Genomic DNA, 19,733 nt, shown 5'->3' with positions numbered 1-19,733 from the left:
ATCCAGGACAACTCGAAGGGGAAGGGGTATGCTCAGGAGAGATGGACGATTCCAGACTCTAGTGCATTCGATGAAGGCACTTTTGTACGTGCCACACAACAATGCATCATCAGCGAGAGTGTTAAACATGGTTAGAAAGATAGTGACAGAGAATAGAACGAGGATGGACAATTCAACCCTGAACTCACTCCTTTCCTGCAAGTTAAATTTCACAGATGCTGCCCATACCTATGCTCCTTCAAAGGCTGTGCTATTGGTTGCAAAACATTGCACTTCAAATACAACAGTGAGTAGAGGAGTGTTATGTGTGTGTTAATGTGTAAATAAATGAACACTGAAATTCAAGAATTTCTTTATATATATATATATATATATATATATATATATATATATATATATATATATATATATATATACCTCTGTGATGAGGTGGCGACTTGTCCAGGGTGTACCCTGCTTTCTGCCCAAAACACAGCTGAGATAGACCCCAGCGACCCCCCCGCAACCACAAAAGAGACTGTGACACCGCAGTGAGGGACGTCTTGTCTGGGTTTCTTTTGTCTTGTGGATTGCATGTTTTATTTTGAAAAGTAACTCCTCTTGTTTCAGATCACTTGACTTTCCTCTTGTGTCATCAGTCTGACGTCATCCCTGACCCCTGATTGTTTCCATCGATCCATCCATCCATTTTCTACGGCTTAATTCCTTTGGGGTCGCGGGGGGCGCTGGTGCCTATCTCAGCTACAATCGGGCGGAAGGCGGTGTACACCCTGGACAAGTCGCCACCTCATCGCAGGGGCAACACAGATAGGCAGACAACATTCACACTCACATTCACACATGATTGTTTCCATCTGTTTCCCATTACCCTTGTTCTGTGCCTGATTGTCTCGAGTTTTCGTGCCTGTCTTGCGTCCATGTCCATGTCCATGCCTTGCCTCGTCCGACGCTTATATTCCTGGATCTTAAATTTCCGCGCTGCTATTTTGAGTTTGACTTTTCTCCTCCTCAGTGGAGTGATTTTTGTTATTTAGTTTTTTCAAAGTGGTGAGTTATTATTTTTTCCTGCGATTCTTTCGTTCCTCAAATTTTTTGAGTGATTTTTTGCCAACCATTATTAGATAAAGATTAAGTGTAGAAATGTTCATAGTCATTGTTTTCTTCCTCCTGTTGGAGCGTTTTATGTTTAAGTTTTATAGCACATACGGCGCAAACTATATAGTTCTTCTTCTTTTTTGTATTTTCCTCTTTTTAGGGGTGATTCTCGTTTGTTCCTTTTTTTTTTTTAACCTTTTTCGCCGACAGTTTTGGTTATTTGTAGATATTGTATTACTCTGACTCTGGAGGTGAAGGAGCCGTCAAAATAAAAGCATAACAAAGTATCTCTACTGTGCATCTGAGTTAAATCCTTTGTCCAAGCCTGACAGGGACAAGCGGTAGTAAATGGATGGATGGATATATACATGTGTATTTATAAGAAATACTTGAATTTCAACGAATTCTAGCTATAGAAATACTCCTCCCCCCTTAGCTCCGCCCATCGACATGCCCATCTCAAAACCCGCTCCGATCTCCCGGATTCAAAGGTCTCAAGGTAGGTAAGTATGTTGATGACGCCTTTTGCATACTTGCCAACCCTCCCGGATAATCCGGGAGACTCCCGAAATTCAGCGCCTCTCCCGAAAACCTCCCGGAAGAAATTTTCTCCCAGAAATCTCCCGAAATTTAGCCGGAGCTGGAGGCCACGCCCCCCCCAGCTCAAACATGCACAGTTTGAAGCTTGAAAAGAAGGATTGCAGTCGGATCTGACGGTGTTTAAAGTCATTTTTTAAAACGACTGCTAATCCTCCTCCTTTTTGACCGAACGACCGCAGAAAATTAAACTAGGAACACTCCGCAGGCAGAAGTTCATTATGAGGGGCGGACTCACCGGCTCTCAGCAATGTTTCCCTCACACAGAGGAAGTCAAAACCGCGGGAAGTGAAGAAATCCTTCAGGATAAACATTTTGTTTGTCAAAGATCTTGCGTTCACAAGACCGAACCTGGCGGGGCCAGCACATCCAAGGGCGCAGCTAATCCAGGTGGGGCCCGACTCACAGCCCGCAGGTGGCGGGGGAGAGGAGCCACGAGGCGGGAAAGGAAGGCAGGAAAAAGCTGACTGAGATGTTGAAAAACCAACATCAAAGTTGCTCATAGCAATGGGAGAGGGGCAAAGATCCAACAGTGTTTGGCGGTCATAGACAAGGAGTGAGCTGACAGAGACGAAAATAGACGCAAACAACACTCAATCAATCAATCAATCAATGTTTACTTATATAGCCCTAAATCACTAGTGTCTCAAAGGGCTGCACAAACCACCACGACATCCTCGGTAGGCCCACATAAGGGCAAGGAAAACTCACACCCAGTGGGACATTGGTGACAATAATGACCCAGTGGGACGTCGGTGACAATGATGACTATGAGAACCTTAGAGAGGAGGAAAGCAATGGATGTCGAGCGGGTCTAACATGATACTGTGAAAGTTCAATCCACAATGGATACAACATAGTCGCGGGAGTCCAGTCCAAAGAGGATCCAAGACACAGCAGCGAGAGTCCCGTTCACAGCGGAGCCAGCAGGAAGCCATCCCAAGCGTAGGCGGACCAGCAGCGCAGAGATGTCCCCAGCCGATACACAGGCGAGCAGTACATGGCCACCGGATCGGACCGGACCCCCTCCACACGGGAGAGTGGGACATAGAAGAAAAAGAAAAGAAACGGCAGATCAACTGGTCTAAAAAGGGAGTCTATTTAAAGGCTAGAGTATACAAATGAGTTTTAAGGTGAGACTTAAATGCTTCTACTGAGGTGGCATCGCGAACTGTTACCGGGAGGGTATTCCAGAGTACTGGAGCCCGAACGGAAAATGCTCTATAGCCCGCAGACTTTTTTTGGGCTTTGGGAATCACTAATAAGCCGGAATCCTTTGAACGCAGATTTCTTGCCGGGACATATGGTACAATACAATCGGCAAGATAAGATGGAGCTAGACCGTGTAGTATTTTATACGTAAGTAGTAAAACCTTAAAGTCACATCTTAAGTGCACAGGAAGCCAGTGCAGGTGAGCCAGTACAGGCGTAATGTGATCAAACTTTCTTGTTCTTGTCAAAAGTCTAGCAGCCGCATTTTGTACCAACTGTAATCTTTTAATGCTAGACATGGGGAGACCCGAAAATAATACGTTACAGTAGTCGAGGCGAGACGTAACAAACGCATGGATAATGATCTCAGCGTCTTTAGTGGACAGAATGGAGCGAATTTTAGCGATGTTACGGAGATGAAAGAAGGCCGTTTTAGTAACGCTTTTAATGTGTGCCTCAAAGGAGAGAGTTGGGTCGAAGATAATACCCAGATTCTTTACCGTGTCGCCTTGTTTAATTGTTTGGTTGTCAAATGTTAGAGTTGTATTATTAAATAGAGTTCGGTGTCTAGCAGGACCGATAATCAGCATTTCCGTTTTTTTGGCGTTGAGTTGCAAAAAGTTAGCGGACATCCATTGTTTAATTTCATTAAGACACGCCTCCAGCTGACTACAATCCGGCGTGTTGGTCAGCTTTAGGGGCATGTAGAGTTGGGTGTCATCAGCATAACAGTGAAAGCTAACACCGTATTTGCGTATGATGTCACCTAGCGGCAGCATGTAGATGCTGAAGAGTGCAGGGCCAAGGACCGAACCCTGGGGAACTCCACACGTTACCTTAACGTAGTCCGAGGTCACATTGTTATGGGAGACACACTGCATCCTATCAGTAAGATAAGAGTTAAACCAAGACAGGGCTAAGTCTGACATACCAATTCGTGTTTTGATACGTTCTAATAAAATATTATGATCGACGGTATCGAAAGCAGCGCTAAGATCGAGGAGCAGCAACATAGATGACGCATCAGAATCCATTGTTAGCAATAGATCATTAGTCATTTTTGCGAGGGCGGTCTCCGTCGAGTGATTTGCCCTGAAACCGGATTGAAAGGTTTCACATAGATTGTTAGACGCTAAGTGTTCATTTAACTGCTCCGCAACAATTTTTTCAAGGATTTTTGAAATAAAGGGAAGGTGAGACACCGGTCGGTAATTTACCATGAGGTCAGGATCGAGGTTAGGTCTTTTAAGAAGAGGATGAATAACCGCTTTTTTGAATGCTAGGGGAACAGTGCCCGAGGAGAGTGATAAGTTTATAATATTTAGCACTGATGGACCTAATAATACAAAGAGTTCCTTGATCAGTTTCCCTGGAAGAGGGTCAAGTAAACATGTTGTCTGTTTTATTCCCTTAACACGTTGTAACAATTCCTCTAATGTTATTTCCTCAAAACGAGAGAAACTATTTTGGAGGGCAGTGTCCGCCGTATATGCAATCGTGTTAGTGTTAATAGAACCCTGTTGTAGCTGGGACGCATTGTCTTTAATCTCCTTTCTAATGACTTCAATTTTCTTACTAAAGAATTGCATAAAGTCATCAGCTGAGTGGGTTAAGCTACTGGAAGGAGTCCCTTGTTGGGTTAGCGATGCTACCGTACTAAACAAAAATTTAGGATCGTTTTTATTACGGTGGATGAGATTTGAGTAATATTTAGCTTTAGCTAAGGTAAGCATGCGTTTATAAGTTATTAAACCATCACTCCATGCTTGATGGTGCACCTCAAGTTTAGTCGTGCGCCATTTGCGTTCCAGCTTTCTGCATAATAATTTCTGAGCTCTAGTTTCTTCTGTAAACCACGGGGTGCGCTTTTTTGGAGCCTTTTTTAACTTTAGCGGTGCTATGTTATCAATGGTTTCGCGCAGGGCGTCGTTAAAGTTGTTAGTGAGGTTATCAATAGAGCCCAAATACTTTGGGAATGGTGCCATTACCGAGGGCAGTAGGTCCGCAAGAGTTGTCGTTGTGGCTGTATTAATGTTGCGGCTGCTATAGCAGTTATTATTATTATTAGTTTGACGAACATGCGTCTGAACCTCGAATTTTATAAGGTAATGATCGGACAATACTTTAGTATACGGGAGTATCGTAACTTTGGAAACGGTGATGCCCCTGACAAGCACTAGGTCTATCGTATTACCGTTGCGATGCGTGGGTTCATTTATTATTTGTGTGAGACCACAGCTATCAATTACAGTCTGGAGCGCTACGCACGGTGGGTCCGATGGGGTATTCATATGGATATTAAAGTCCCCCATTATGATTATATTATCGGCGTGTGTCACTAGATCAGCAACGAACTCTGAGAATTCATTAATAAAGTCCGAATAGGGCCCTGGGGGGCGGTAGATAACAGCCAGGTGTAGAGGCAGCGGTGTGACAGACCTCATAGTAAGCACCTCAAACGATTTATATTTATTATTTATGTTAGGACTAAGGTTAAAGTTTTCGTTGTATATTAGTGCGACCCCCCCACCCCTTTTGAGCGGACGGGCAATATGCGCATGTGTAAAGTTAGGAGGACATGCCTCATTTAGCGCAAAAAAGTCGTTTGGTTTAAGCCAGGTTTCGCTGAGACCGATGACGTTAAGATTGTTGTCTCTGATAATATCATTAACTAACAACGTTTTGGGAGACAATGATCTTATGTTTAAAAAACCTATATTATAGGTAGTGGGCTGTTTTAGGGAGTTTTTGATCAAATTATCCGTAGTAGCAATATTAATAATGTTGTGTTTATTATGCCCAGTGCATTTAGTATAGTTACGACCATATCTAGGAATTGATACGACAGGAATTTTCCGATTGTTTGATTGTTGCTTTGATAAACTGCACGCATCATGGTTAGCCACCTCAGTAACGGGGATTTTCCGATTGTTTGTTTGTTGCTTTGATAAACTGCACGCATCATGGTTAGCCACCTCAGTAACGGGGATTTTCCGATTGTTTGTTTGTTGCTTTGATAAACTGCACGCATCATGGTTAGCCACCTCAGTAACGGGGATTTTCCGATTGTTTGTTTGTTGCTTTGATAAACTGCACGCATCATAGTTAGCCACCTCAGTAAAACACATGTCCAACTCTGAAACACTCAAAGCAGAAACAACTTGTTCTAATTTAACAGACTCCTTACCCAGACCAGTAGTCGCGCATTTTCCATCTAAATCCGTCTTCGGGATGGAGGAAAGTGGTGTTCTGTGGGGATTAGCCTTCTGCTTTGTTTTTAGCCCCGCTCGGCATCCGCGTTTCCGATCACACCGCTGGCGTCTGCTCCGTAGACGGCCCCCGCTGCTACTAGACTCCCCTGCTTCACAGGCCGCTGGATGTAGCCGCCGATGTAATCCCATGCTAGTTAGCAAGTCTAGCACGCAAGTGTCTATCGGTCCAAAACGGCCCGATGTGTCCACATCCAGAAGTGTCTGGCGGTCGTACGTGATCACGGAGTGACCACGATGCGAGCCAGCCATAAAGTTTGTGGAATTGTCCGGTATTTCTGCCAAATGTTCCATCTTTAGCAGCAGCTCCTCGAGAGCGCAGCCCGTCCGGGCGCCGCCATCTTGGAAAAATAGGTGTATAAATATGATAATAATATAAAACACAAAAACTAACAGAGCTGACAGCAAGAGACGGCCGGCCAAAGCACATACTGGCGCCATCTTCTGGAAACTCGGAAGTGACGTTACTCAAATAGTGAAAGGTAAGTGTTTTTTTTTTTTTTTTAGTAACCAGCAAGCACAGTACAGTTAGTAGAACAACTGTGTTTTTATTACTGTGCATTTGATAGGTGCCGTCTGAAATTCAACTATTTATTTTATTTGTATATATAATAAAATAAATATATATGGCTAAAATTCACTGAAAGTGAAGTATTTCATATGTATATATATATATATATATATATATATATATATATATATATATATATATATATATATATATACATATGAAATACTCGAGTTGGTAAATTGGCTGTAAATATATTCCTCCCCTCTTAACCACGCCCCCCCGCCCCAACCACAGTTTTCTCACCGAAACCTGCTGGTTGACAAGTGGTCGGGGTCCACGTTCTCTTGACTGTGCTCTGATCCATAGGAAAGTTTCACCTCCAGGAATTTTAAACAAGGAATCACCGTGTGTTTGTGTGGCTAAAGGCTAAAGCTTTCCAACTCCATCTTTCTACTGTGACTTCTCCAATATTAATTGAACAAATTGCAAAAGATTCAGCAACGCAGATGTCCAAAAAACTGTATAATTATGCCGTTAAAGCAGATGACATTTAGCTGTGTGTGTACGCAGCCCTTTGAGACACTAGTGATTTAGGGCTATATAAGTAAACATTGATTGATTGATTGATTATACTTCCTAAAAACCCGTGACATCTTGTGTACACGTCATCATTTCCAAGACGAAACTCCCGGGAAATTTAAAATGTAATTTAGTAAACTAAAAAGGCTGTATTGGCATGTGTTGCAATGTTAATATTTCATCATTGCTATATAAACTATCAGACTGCGTGGTGGGTAGTAGTTGGTTTCAGTAGGCCTTTAATGTATGCCTTCAGTCTTGTCACGGTGGCCAATAAAGAGGCAGGACTTCACCAACCTCAACTGTGATTAGTCCATTTTGTCCCCGCCCCTTTTTGCCAACGTCACAGCCAGCGCTGCCGGTAGTGAAAGAAAAAAAAAAAAACGCCACTCGCAAGTCAGCGGAGCAGAAGCGCGCGGAACCGGACTCGCTCCACGACGCTCTCCCTTGCAGTCACACCGCAGGTAAGACCGCCTTTCGCCGCGACTGCTCAACGAAGAGTCGGCCGGGTGAATGTTGACATTTGTGGTAGTGTGACTTGCGTTTTTAGCGTGTCCCCACACTGTCCTCCACCATCATCTGCTCCATAAGCCTTCTTTTATAATCCCCCAAAACATAATTTGTGCCTCACTAATCATCATCTTCTCCCTTGAAACATGAAGTATACTTTGATCTAGTTTCCTTTCCTTCTCCCTCGTCCACTTTCCTTATACGCTGATAAGCCGCGCACCATTCAGCTGACCAGAGGCTGCTTTTTGACAAGTGCAAGAATGTGACATTTAGCAGCCAGTGACAACTGAACAAACGGGAAATGCATGCATGCGTCCTTAAAATACTTTTTAATTACGCATTTTGTGCTTATTCTGCAACAGAAATTGGTGACATCGCAGAAGTGCTAACTTTATATCATATAGTTAAATGTGTTTGTTTACGTTCCAGTATGTGCATTGCATAACCCACTCTATTAAAAAAAACAAAAAACACCACTCGGTGACTCAGTGTGTAAATGTCATCAATTTACACCCAATTTGTATGATGAATCACCAAATGCTTAATTTTTCTGTGTTTTCAGTTAGTATCAAAAACTATAAAATATAATCCTTTTTTCTTATTTTTATGCTTGTGTTCAATTGCAACACATTTTAGGAATGCTGTTCCTTAAGCCAGTGGTTCTCAATCTTTTTTCAGTGATGTACCCCCTGTGAACATGTTTTTAATTCAAGTACCCCCTAATACACGGGTGTGAAACTCTGGCCCGCGGGCCAAATTTGGCCCGCCGTGTAATTTCATTTGGCCCTTGAGGCAATATCAAATCAAGATCAGAGTTGGCCCGCCGGTACTATACAGCGGCGGTGCCGCTACTCTGAAAAAAGTGACTTTTTGGAGCTGTAAACTCTATTAGAGTAACTGTCATAATTTATACCCAATATTTTTAACATTCAGTAAGAGCTACAGTTTCTTAAGTAAAATTAAACATTTTATTAACGTAATACATGAATTATGGGGGAAGAGTAAGTTTTACTTATGTAACAGGCTCTGGCCGACTGGCTCTGCTCCGGCCGTTAGGATCACTTCACAGAGCACTGCAAGGTGGCATTATGGGTAATTCTTATCTTGCGTTTATAATGTGTTACAGAGTCGATGTTTATCAGAAATGTATTTGGTGTGGGTTCACAGAGTGTGGCACATATTAGTAAAAATGTTCAAGTTGTTTATATCACAACCGTCAGTGTAAAAGGTATGGCTGTTGACCAAGTATGCATTAAAATCTCCTGTTATAAATAGCAAAATGCAAGCGTCCTTCCATCATGTAGACTCTAGCCAAAATGGTGTAAAAGTGGGCGCGGTTACATGCTGAAGAGCATTGATCCCCAACCATATTGCAACGTCCGCATAATATTATCTATCAAAGTCTATTTAATCACACTCGTTATTTTACTGCGCACCATTAATCAGCGCAGGAGTGAGAAGAGGTTTTAAAGTAATTAGCGCTCCGACGGCTAATCGAGAAAATATAGTATATAAAATGTACTTAATATTTTGAGTAAAATTATGTTCCTGCCGATGAAAAACAAGTAGACTTTACTTAATTTGTTTAAATAAATATTACTTAAAACTTGGATGTAATTAAGTAACTGTTACTTAATATCTTCACAACTGTTATATATGGTAAGTTGAATTTACTTGATACTGGCAAGTGAGTGTTACTTGTTATTGCAGCATTAAATTTTACTTAAATAATTTGCGTGCAAATACTTACACATTTTTTTTAAAGTAAATATTATGAGTTATTTTTTCAGCGTATAACACCGCATTCACCGCTAATACTCATACATGCCAACCCTCCCGATTTTCCCGGGAGACTCCCGAAGTACAGTGCCCCTCCCGAAAATCTCCCGGGACAACCATTCTCCGGAATTCCTCCCGCTTTCCACTTGGACAACAATATTGGGGGTGTCACGTCCACTTTTCCTCCATACAAACAGCGTGCCGACCCAGTCACATAATGTAAGCGGCTCGTAAGCACACGTAAGTGAATGCAAGGCATACTGTGGTAAACTGTATTTTTCATGTTTTTCTGTGTTGTTTTGCACATCATGTTTTTACTCTCACTCTCGCCCACAGTCTGGAGTGCAGCTGACGCTGGGCAATCATGCACACCTGAAAGCTGATTAGGTGGGCTATTTAGTCTGGGTGCTGACGGCCTGTCAGGGCCGGAACTTTGTATCCACTGCAAGTACTCTCACACGTGTCTTGGCATCCTACAAACCTACAGTCTTTCAAGTCTGTTTTTGTGCTCCTCTCAGGTTTGCTTATTTTATATCCTAGCTTCGTCTAGCGTTTTCTGTTCAAATTTTGATTGTTTGATATAGTTATTTATTCATGGTGTGTTTTGTATTTCCACCATCGCTTTTTGTTTATTTTGGCTACGTTCCACTTCCACCTAAATAAAGGAAGAATTTACTATATCATTCTACGTCTCTGCATCCTTGGGATCCACTCTCCAAGTTACGTAACAGAAAAGTTCCGGCCAAATATATGGAACCCGCAGAGACCGATCCCTGGAAAAGGGTTTTTCAAGGCCAGGCCCAACGCATCAGTCAGCAGGGGGACCAGCTAGACCACCTGGGCCGGGGCCTACAGAGTCTGTCGGAGCGGCAAGACGCCATGTTGGAGCGTATGAACGAACTACTAGCCGCCGTCGTTCCCACTTCGACCACTGGACAAGACCCGGCACCCGCTCAGCCCATGCCACCCGCTACAACCACCAATATGCGGCTATCCCGTCCTGAACGTTTTTCCGGAGATGGGGATGACGTAAGACACTTCCTGACACAATGCGAACTACACTTTGAGCTTAACTCTTCCGCTTTCACTTCTGAGCGAGCTAAAGTTGCTTTTGTCATCACTCACCTGTCTGGCCGGGCAGGCACCTGGGCTACTGCTGAGTGGAACCGTCAGACCACCACCATTTCCTCATATGCAAGCTTCTCCAAAACTTTGAAACAAATATTCCAACAACGGCTCCCAGGCAGAGAAGCAGCGAGATCCCTCTTCCGGCTGCAGCAGGGGTCACGACGGGTCGCGGAGTACGCGATCGAGTTCCGAACCTTGGCCGCCGATTGTGACTGGGGTCCTTCGGCGCTGTTAGACGCTTTCTTCATGGGGCTTGCGGACGAAATTCGGCATTTATTAATCCCGATGTCACTGCCGACGGACTTGGACTCACTCATCGAGCTGGCTGTGCAGATCGACTTCCGCCTACGGGAAGAGAGAAGGGACCGACGAGGGAGACAAGCCCTGCCTAACAGCCACTCAGCGTCTGCCAGACCAAACGTCTACAAGACGGAGCAATTCATCCCCGAAGACACCTTCCCCCCGTGGCAGAGAGACGAACCGATGCAATTGGGTGGTCGCCGACTCTCCACCGCCGAAAGGGAGCGCCGTCTTCGGCTTCATCTCTGCCTATACTGCGGGGATCCTGGTCATCAAATCTCCCGCTGCAAGGTACTACCTCATCCTACCACACGGCCACGATTGCGCACGCAATCACCCGATGAAACGTCCACCAGAGGTCGCCGTTCTCCTCCATTGGCCGCAGGCAGAATGCAACTAAAAGGTACTTTGTATTGGTCTAACCAACAAATAGACATTTCTGCTCTTATTGACTCTGGGGCAGATGACAATTTTTTGGACTTTGAATTTATGAAACGTCATTTGATTCCTGTTATAAAATTGCATGAACCCAAAGAGGTGTATTCTCTCGATGGGCGCCTGTTAGCCAGTATTACCCACCAGACCCACCCACTCAACTTGCACTTGTCTGGTAATCATAGTGAAAAAATAATTTTTTATATTGTGCCTTCACGGTCCGCGCCCGTCATTTTGGGAATAACCTGGCTACAGAAACACAATCCGCACATAGACTGGTCTCGTGCTGCTATTATTAATTGGAGTGTTACTTGCCACACACATTGCCTCCGTTCTGCCACAGGTTCTCACACACCGCCACCTATCGCTATCATAGAGAACATAGACCTGACAAACGTGCCTAAGAACTATCATGACTTGAGAGCGGTGTTTAGCAAGGATAGTGCATTTTCACTTCCTCCCCACCGACCATACGATTGTGGCATCGATTTGCTAGCCGGTGCGGCGTTACCATCAACCCGCTTATACCAAGTATCGAACACTGAACGTAAAGCGTTGGAGGAGTACATCAATACGTCTATTGCCGCGGGTCTCATTCGTCCTTCGACCTCACCTGTTGCCGCGGGGTTTTTCTTTGTCGAAAAGAAGGATAAGTCCCTACGGCCGTGTATTGACTACCGCGCCCTTAATCAGATTACAATCAAGAATAAATACCCTCTTCCACTTCTTGATTCGGCCTTTACTCCCTTACAGACTGCTAGATTTTTTACTAAACTCGATCTCCGTAACGCTTACCATCTCGTTCGCATCCGAGAGGGGGATGAATGGAAGACCGCATTCAACACTCCACTCGGACATTTTGAGTATCTTGTCATGCCTTTTGGACTCACTAATGCTCCCGGCGTGTTTCAGGGTCTTATTAATGACATTTTTCGGGACATGACAGGTCAGTTTCTTTTCGTTTACCTGGACGATATATTAATTTATTCATCTACTTTTGACGAACATGTGCAGCAGGTGCGGTTGGTTCTTCAAAGATTACTTGAGAATAAATTGTTCGTCAAAGCGGAAAAATGCGAGTTCCACTCTTCCTCCATTCCCTTCCTAGGGTTTATCATTGAGGAGGGTAGACTCAAACCTGATCCCTCTAAAATAAGTGCAGTTGTAGACTGGCCCATTCCGGTGTCCAGGAAGCATCTTCAGAGATTTTTAGGATTTTCAAATTTTTATCGGCGATTTATTCGAAACTTTAGTCGCGTCGCGGACCCACTTACGAGGCTTACGTCTACTAAGGTCCCATTTGAGTGGACACCCGAAGCCAATTCCGCGTTCTTGAGGTTAAAGGGATTGTTTACCTCGGCTCCTGTTCTCTGTTACCCTGACCGTTCTCTCCAGTTTTTTGTTGAAGTAGACGCTTCTGATTCAGGTGTAGGGGCCGTACTCTCCCAGCAATCCGTCCTCGACCAGAAGTTGCATCCCTGTGCTTTCTTTTCTCGTCGCCTATCCCCTGCTGAGAGGAACTATGACATTGGCAACAGGGAGCTTTTGGCAGTCATCCTGGCTCTTCAAGAGTGGAGACACTGGCTGGAGGGGGCGGAGCTTCCATTCATGATCTACACGGACCACAAGAACTTGGCCTACTTAAGGACCGCACAAAGACTGAACCCACGCCAAGCCAGGTGGTCGCTATTCCTGAACCGTTTTAATTTTGTCATCACTTTCCGACCTGGTTCTCAGAATGGGAAACCTGACGCCTTGTCCCGTCTATACTCTTCGTCATCTGAGAACTCCTCACCTCAACCTATCATCCCACAAAGACACATCATCGGGGGACTTCAGTGGAACATCGAGCAGCAAGTCCTAGAGGCCCTAAGGTCGGACACATCACCTCGGAGCTGTCCACAAGGTCGGCTATTTGTGGTTCCTCGGCTCCGCCCCAGCGTTCTGGATTGGGCACATGGGTCCAAGATTGCTTGCCACCCAGGTATTCGTCGCACTGGCTTCGTCCTCTCCCAGCGCTTTTGGTGGCCATCCATTTTGGCGGACACTAAGGCTTTTGTGGCAGCATGTCGGATCTGCGCCCGGAACAAAGCATCCCACCAGGCCCCGGCAGGACTATTACATCCATTACCCATCCCTTCCCGCCCATGGTCTCACATTGCTGTGGACTTTGTCACAGGACTGCCTCCCTCTGAAGGTAACGACACCATTTTGACCATTGTGGACCGGTTCTCAAAGATGGCCCATTTTGTGGGTCTCCCCAAACTACCCTCAGCCCTCGAAACAGCCCAACTATTAGTACTTCATGCTTTCCGGCTGCACGGCATCCCCTCTGATGTGGTATCTGACAGAGGGCCACAGTTTTCCTCGGCCGTCTGGAAGGCATTCTGCGAATCACTGGGGGCCTCTCCTAGCCTATCCTCCGGCTACCACCCACAGAGCAATGGTCAGACTGAACGGACCAACCAAGACCTGGAGGCGGCAATTCGGTGTACTTGTCATCAACAACCCTCAACTTGGTCTGAGACCCTTCCATGGATCGAATACGCTCACAATTCCCTCATCAGTTCTGCCACAGGCTTGTCGCCATTCCACGTCACCTACGGTTTCCAACCACCTCTTTTTCCTTCTAACCAGTCTAAGGCCGACGTTCCATCCGTTACGGCACACCTGCGTCGAGCTCACCAGGCTTGGCGCAACACCAGGGCAGCACTACAGAAGACATCAGCCAGGAACCAACTTTTAGCCAACCGACATCGCACTCCAGCCCCAAACTACCAGCTGGGACAGGAGGTCTGGCTATCATCTCGGGACTTACCACTTGCCACCGACTCTAGGAAACTGGCTCCCAGGTTCGTTGGACCATATCAAATCGTCAAGATTATTAACCGTGTTGCAGTCAAGCTCCGCCTCCCAAGGTCTCTCAAGTGCCATCCAGTGTTTCACGTTTCCCGCATCAAGCCTGTCTCATCCAGCCCGCTCAGTCCTCCCGAGGTACCACCCCCTCCACCCAGGTTGATCGAGGGTCACCCAGCTTTCACAGTTAACACAATCTTGGATGTGAAAAGAAGAGGTAGAGGTTTCCAATACCTGGTAGACTGGGAGGGGTACGGTCCAGAGGAACGGTCATGGGTTTCAAAGTCTCTTATTTTAGATAAAGATTTGATTAAGGATTTTTATATTCGATTTCCAGACAAGCCAGGTAGGCCGCCAGGTGGCGTCCGTTGAGGGGAGGGGTACTGTGGTAAACTGTATTTTTCATGTTTTTCTGTGTTGTTTTGCACATCATGTTTTTACTCTCACTCTCGCCCACAGTCTGGAGTGCAGCTGACGCTGGGCAATCATGCACACCTGAAAGCTGATTAGGTGGGCTATTTAGTCTGGGTGCTGACGGCCTGTCAGGGCCGGAACTTTGTATCCACTGCAAGTACTCTCACACGTGTCTTGGCATCCTACAAACCTACAGTCTTTCAAGTCTGTTTTTGTGCTCCTCTCAGGTTTGCTTATTTTATATCCTAGCTTCGTCTAGCGTTTTCTGTTCAAATTTTGATTGTTTGATATAGTTATTTATTCATGGTGTGTTTTGTATTTCCACCATCGCTTTTTGTTTATTTTGGCTACGTTCCACTTCCACCTAAATAAAGGAAGAATTTACTATATCATTCTACGTCTCTGCATCCTTGGGATCCACTCTCCAAGTTACGTAACACATACTTGGTCAACAGCCATACGGGTCACACTGAGGGTGGCGGTATAAACAACTTTAACACTGTTACAAATGTGCGTCACACTGTGAACCCACACCAAACAAGAATGACAGACACATTTCAGGAGAACATCAGCACCGTAACACAACATAAACACAACAGAACAAATACACAGAATCCTTTGCAGCACTAACTCTTCCAAGACGCTACAATATACACACCTGCTACCACTAACACCGCCCACCTCATTGTTATTTAATTTTCAAATTTATTAGCCTGTGGAAAAGTTAATGTTGATATTTACTTTAGAAGGCTGCAAAAAGAAAAGAGGCATTACATTTTTATTTTATTTAATATACCATTGATGTTCTATCGTTTGTTTTTTGAAAGTTGATTTTGCACTATTAAGTTATATAAGCGTTGCTTGTTCCATATTCAGTGTTAAAGCAAATCAGTGTAGCAAACTGAGCAATAATTAACTTTTTATTCATGCACTTTCTCTTGCTACTTCAAGGCTTGAATGTTTGATTCATTCATTATTGTTAATTTATTTTCCGCTGTATTATTAGCCTGTGGAAAAAAGTTTGTGTTCATATTTAACTCAGAAGGCTGCAAAATAGAAAAGAGGCATTCAATGTTTATTAAAATTTTATTTGATATGCCATTTATATTTTTTCATTATTATTTGAAACTGTATGATTTTGCACATCAATATAAAGTTATATAAGCCTTGCTTGTTCAATATTCAATGCAAAACTTGGTTGGGTCCCTATTAAAAGGTTAATTTGTTCAACCTTGGCCCGCGGCTTTGTTCAGTTTAAAATTTTGGCCCACTCCGTATTTAAGTTTGACACCCCTGCCGTAATACATAATGTTGAAAGAGCCATATTGGACCAAAAATACAAAAACAAATCCGTCTGGAGCCGCAAAAAATTAAAAGCCATATTACATACACATAGTGTGTCATGGGATATAAATCTAATTATGAGGACTTAAAGGAAACTAAATGAGCTCAAATATACCTACAAATGAGGCAAAATGTGAAAAAAAATCCAGGAATTCACATTGTAGGAATTTTAAAGAATTTATTTGTAAATTATGGTGGAAAATAAGTATTTGGTCAACCATTCAAAGCTCTCACTGATGGAAGGAGGTTTTGACTCAAAATCTCACGATACATTGCCCCATTTATTCTTTCCTTAACACGGATCAATCGTCCTGTCCCCTTAGCAGAAAAGCAGCCCCAAAGCATGATGTTTCCACCCCCATGCTTTACAGTAGTTATGGTGTTCTTGGGATGCAACTCAGTATTCTTCTTCCTCCAAACACGACGAGTTGGGTTTATACCAAAATGGATACATGGATGATACAGCGGAGGATTGGGAGAATGACATGTGGTCAGATGAAACCAAAATATAACTTTTTGGTATAAACTCAATTCGTCGTGTTTGGAGGAAGAAAAATACAGAGTTGCATCCCAAGAACACCATACCTACTGTGAAGCATGGGGGTGGAAACATCATGTTTTGGGGCAGTTTTTCTGCTAAGGCAGGGGTGTCAAACTCAAATACCGAGTGGGCCAAAATTTAAAACTAAACAAAGCCGCGGGCCAAGGGTTGAACAAATGAACCTTTTAATAGGGACCCAAACAAGTTTTGCATTGAATATTGAACAAGCAAAGGCTTATACAACTATATAGTGACATGCAATATTGAGTTTCAAATAATATTAATAATAATAAAAAAATATCAATGGCATATCAAATAAAATTTAAATAAAGATTGAGTGTCTCTTTTCTATTTGCAGCCCTCTGAGGTAAATATCAAAATCAACTTTTTCCACAGGCTAATAATACATTTGAAAATAAAATAACAATAATGAATGAATCAAACATTCAAGCCTTGAAGTTGCAAGAAAAAAGGGCATGAATAAAACGTTCATTATTGCTCAGTTTGCTACACTGATTTGCTTTACCACTGACTATGGAACAAGCAACACTTATATAACTTAATAGTGCAAAAGCAACTTTCAAAAAACAAACGAAAAAACATCAATGGTAAAATAAATACAATTTAAATAAAAAATTGAATGCCTCTTATCTATTTGCAGCCTTCTGAGGTAAATATCAACATTACATTTTTCCACAGGCTAATAAATCTTAAAATAAATTAATAATGAGATGGGTGTGGTCTGGGGGTGGAGGGCGGAGTTTGGTGGTAGCGGGGGGTGTACATTGTAGCGTCCCGAAAGAGTTAGTGCTGCAAGGGATTCTGGGTATTTTTTACTGTTGTGTTTATGTTGTGTTACGGTGCGGATGTTCTCCCGAAATGTGTTTGTCTTTCTTGTTTGGTGTGGGTTCACAGTCTGGCAAATATTTGTAACAGTGTTAAAGTTGTTTATACAGCCACCCTCAGTCTGACCTGTATGGTTGTTGAGCAAGTATGCGTGGCACTACTTAAGTGTGTGTATAAGTCGCATATAATATGTGACTTGGCCGGCACGCTGTTTGTATGGCGGAAAAGCGGACGTGATAACATATTGTAGACAACGCTAAAGGAAGTGCCTTTTATGCACCCCTCCAATATTGTTGTCCGGGTGGAAATCTGGAGAAATTCAGGAGAATGGTTGGAAAATCGGGTGGGTTGGCAAGTATGAGTATTAGCGGCGAATACAGCGTTACAGCGGCTCTGTCGCTGTATAGTACCGACGGGCCAGTTCTAATGTTAATTTGATATTGCCTCAAGGGCATAATCAAATTGCACGGCGAGCAAAATTTGGCCCGCGGTCCAGAGTTTGACACCCATGCTTTAGAATGTTTCGCGGGCTAATAAAAAACAAGCTACGGGCCAAAGTGGTCTCCGGTTCGCACTTTGGACACCACTGCTCTAACCCAAAAATGGGTTACTCTCTGAAAAATAACCCATAATTTGTGCATAACCTTGAAAACCCAGAAATTGGGTTAAAATGGCTGCCCTGTAACCCAGAAAATTTATTTCTCTTTATAAAATAACCCACAAATGTAACTTAACAGTAGGAACACATACATTGGGTTACCAAAATAAGTCAAATTTTTTTAATGCGTGGTTATTCAAAAAAACAAACTACGAAGGTTATGGCTAGCATGTTTTTGCTAAAGTACGCATTGAGACTATAGGGTGTTTTTTCCAATTACTACAATAATCGAACAAAATAAATTAATAATTTTTTCCATTACTAAAATAATCGACAGCCGCAGGGAATATGTCGATGGATGTTCACAATTATCCAGGTGGTATTCTCAGGGCAATCATTTGGTATATTCTAAGTCTAAAACTAGATGTGACCAGTCTAAGACTAGATGTGACCAGTCTAAGACTAGATGTGACCAATCTAAGTCTAAGACTAGATGTGACCAATCTAGGTCTGAGACTAGATTTGACTAATCTAGGTCTGAGACTAGATGTGACAAATCTAGGTCTGAGACTAGATGTGACCAATCTAGGTCTGAGACTAGATGTGACCAATCTAGGTCTGAGACTAGATGTGACCAATCTAGGTCTGAGACTCGATATGACCAATCTAAGTCTGAGACTCGATTCGACCAATCTTAGTCTGAGACTCGGTGTGACCAACCTAAGGCTGAGACTCGATGTGACCAACCTAAGTCTGAGACTCGGTGTGACCAATCTAAGTCTGAGACTCGGTGTGACCAATCTAAATCTGAGACTCTGTGTGACCAATCTAAGTCTGAGACTCGGTGTGACCAATCTTAGTCTGAGACTCGGTGTGACCAATCTAAGTCTGAGACTCTGTGTGACCAATATAAGTCTGAGACTCGGTGTGACCAATCTCAGTCTGAGCCTCGGTGTGACCAATCTAAGTCTGGGACTCGGTGTGACCAATCTAAGTCTGAGGCTAGATGTGACCAATCTAAGTCCAAGATTTTAGTAGTACGCCAAAAGAATCACTTAATTATATATTCAGAGTGTTACTGTTCAAACTGTGTGTAATGTTACAGTGGGCAAACTATTAAATATACTTGTTAAATAAAGCCTCTAACTTGTTTGTAATGAATACTTAGGCCCACAACGCTACTGTATTTTAATGTTGGACATTATGGTGGTACTTGGAAGTGTTTCTCAGGTGGTACTTGGTGAAAAAAATGTAGACCACAAGGAAGTGTTTTAAATGTAGAAAAACAATCATATTATGACCCTTTTTTTAAATGTGAGCAGAGGTGTTCTTAGAATATCATCCCACATTTTGCAAAGTACAGCTGTAGTTAACAACTTGAACTTCTTTGGAAACAAAGCTGGTTGGGTGACTTTTCTGACGGGAAAGGATTCATTAGAACTTCTGTATGTTCCTTACTGACTCAGAGTCTGGCAATGTGCCACCATTGTCTGCTCAAATATGAAATAATATGACAAATATTTGCACAGGTTACACCACAAATATCCGCTATGTAAATGTTTGGCGTGTATGTCTGTGATGTAATAATGTTTGCAGTCAAACAGCGCACACGTCATTGTGTTATTGTGTGTGTGTGTGTGTGTGTGTGTGTGTCTTCTGTCCACTGCTCGTCACAGGAATGGGAAACCAGTGAGTACAGTCACTCTTTACGTGTCCACC

The 19,733-nt window shown here is 43.3% G+C and overlaps 1 protein-coding gene across 2 annotated transcripts in view; it reads left to right on the top strand.

Moving 5' to 3' along the window:
• The first annotated feature begins 7,610 nt into the window (after positions 1 to 7,610).
• Positions 7,611 to 19,733, top strand: part of camk1b (calcium/calmodulin-dependent protein kinase Ib) — a 171,818-nt gene continuing 159,695 nt past the window's right edge. Inside the window, exons 1-2 of one of the 2 annotated variants that reach the window (XM_061922645.1) lie at positions 7,656 to 7,727; positions 19,691 to 19,703. In XM_061922645.1, the coding sequence (XP_061778629.1) occupies positions 19,693 to 19,703 (11 nt within the window). In that variant the 5' untranslated portion in view covers positions 7,656 to 7,727; positions 19,691 to 19,692. Of the gene's footprint in view, positions 7,728 to 19,690; positions 19,704 to 19,733 lie in introns of both variants that reach the window. The other variant, XM_061922646.1, reaches the window with a different exon arrangement.

Source organism: Nerophis ophidion, linkage group LG16, assembly GCF_033978795.1.
Source record: "Nerophis ophidion isolate RoL-2023_Sa linkage group LG16, RoL_Noph_v1.0, whole genome shotgun sequence".
NCBI lineage: Eukaryota > Metazoa > Chordata > Actinopteri > Syngnathiformes > Syngnathidae > Nerophis > Nerophis ophidion.
The sequence above is the reverse complement of the archived record's forward strand: the minus strand, read 5'-3'. Positions and strand labels throughout refer to the sequence as shown.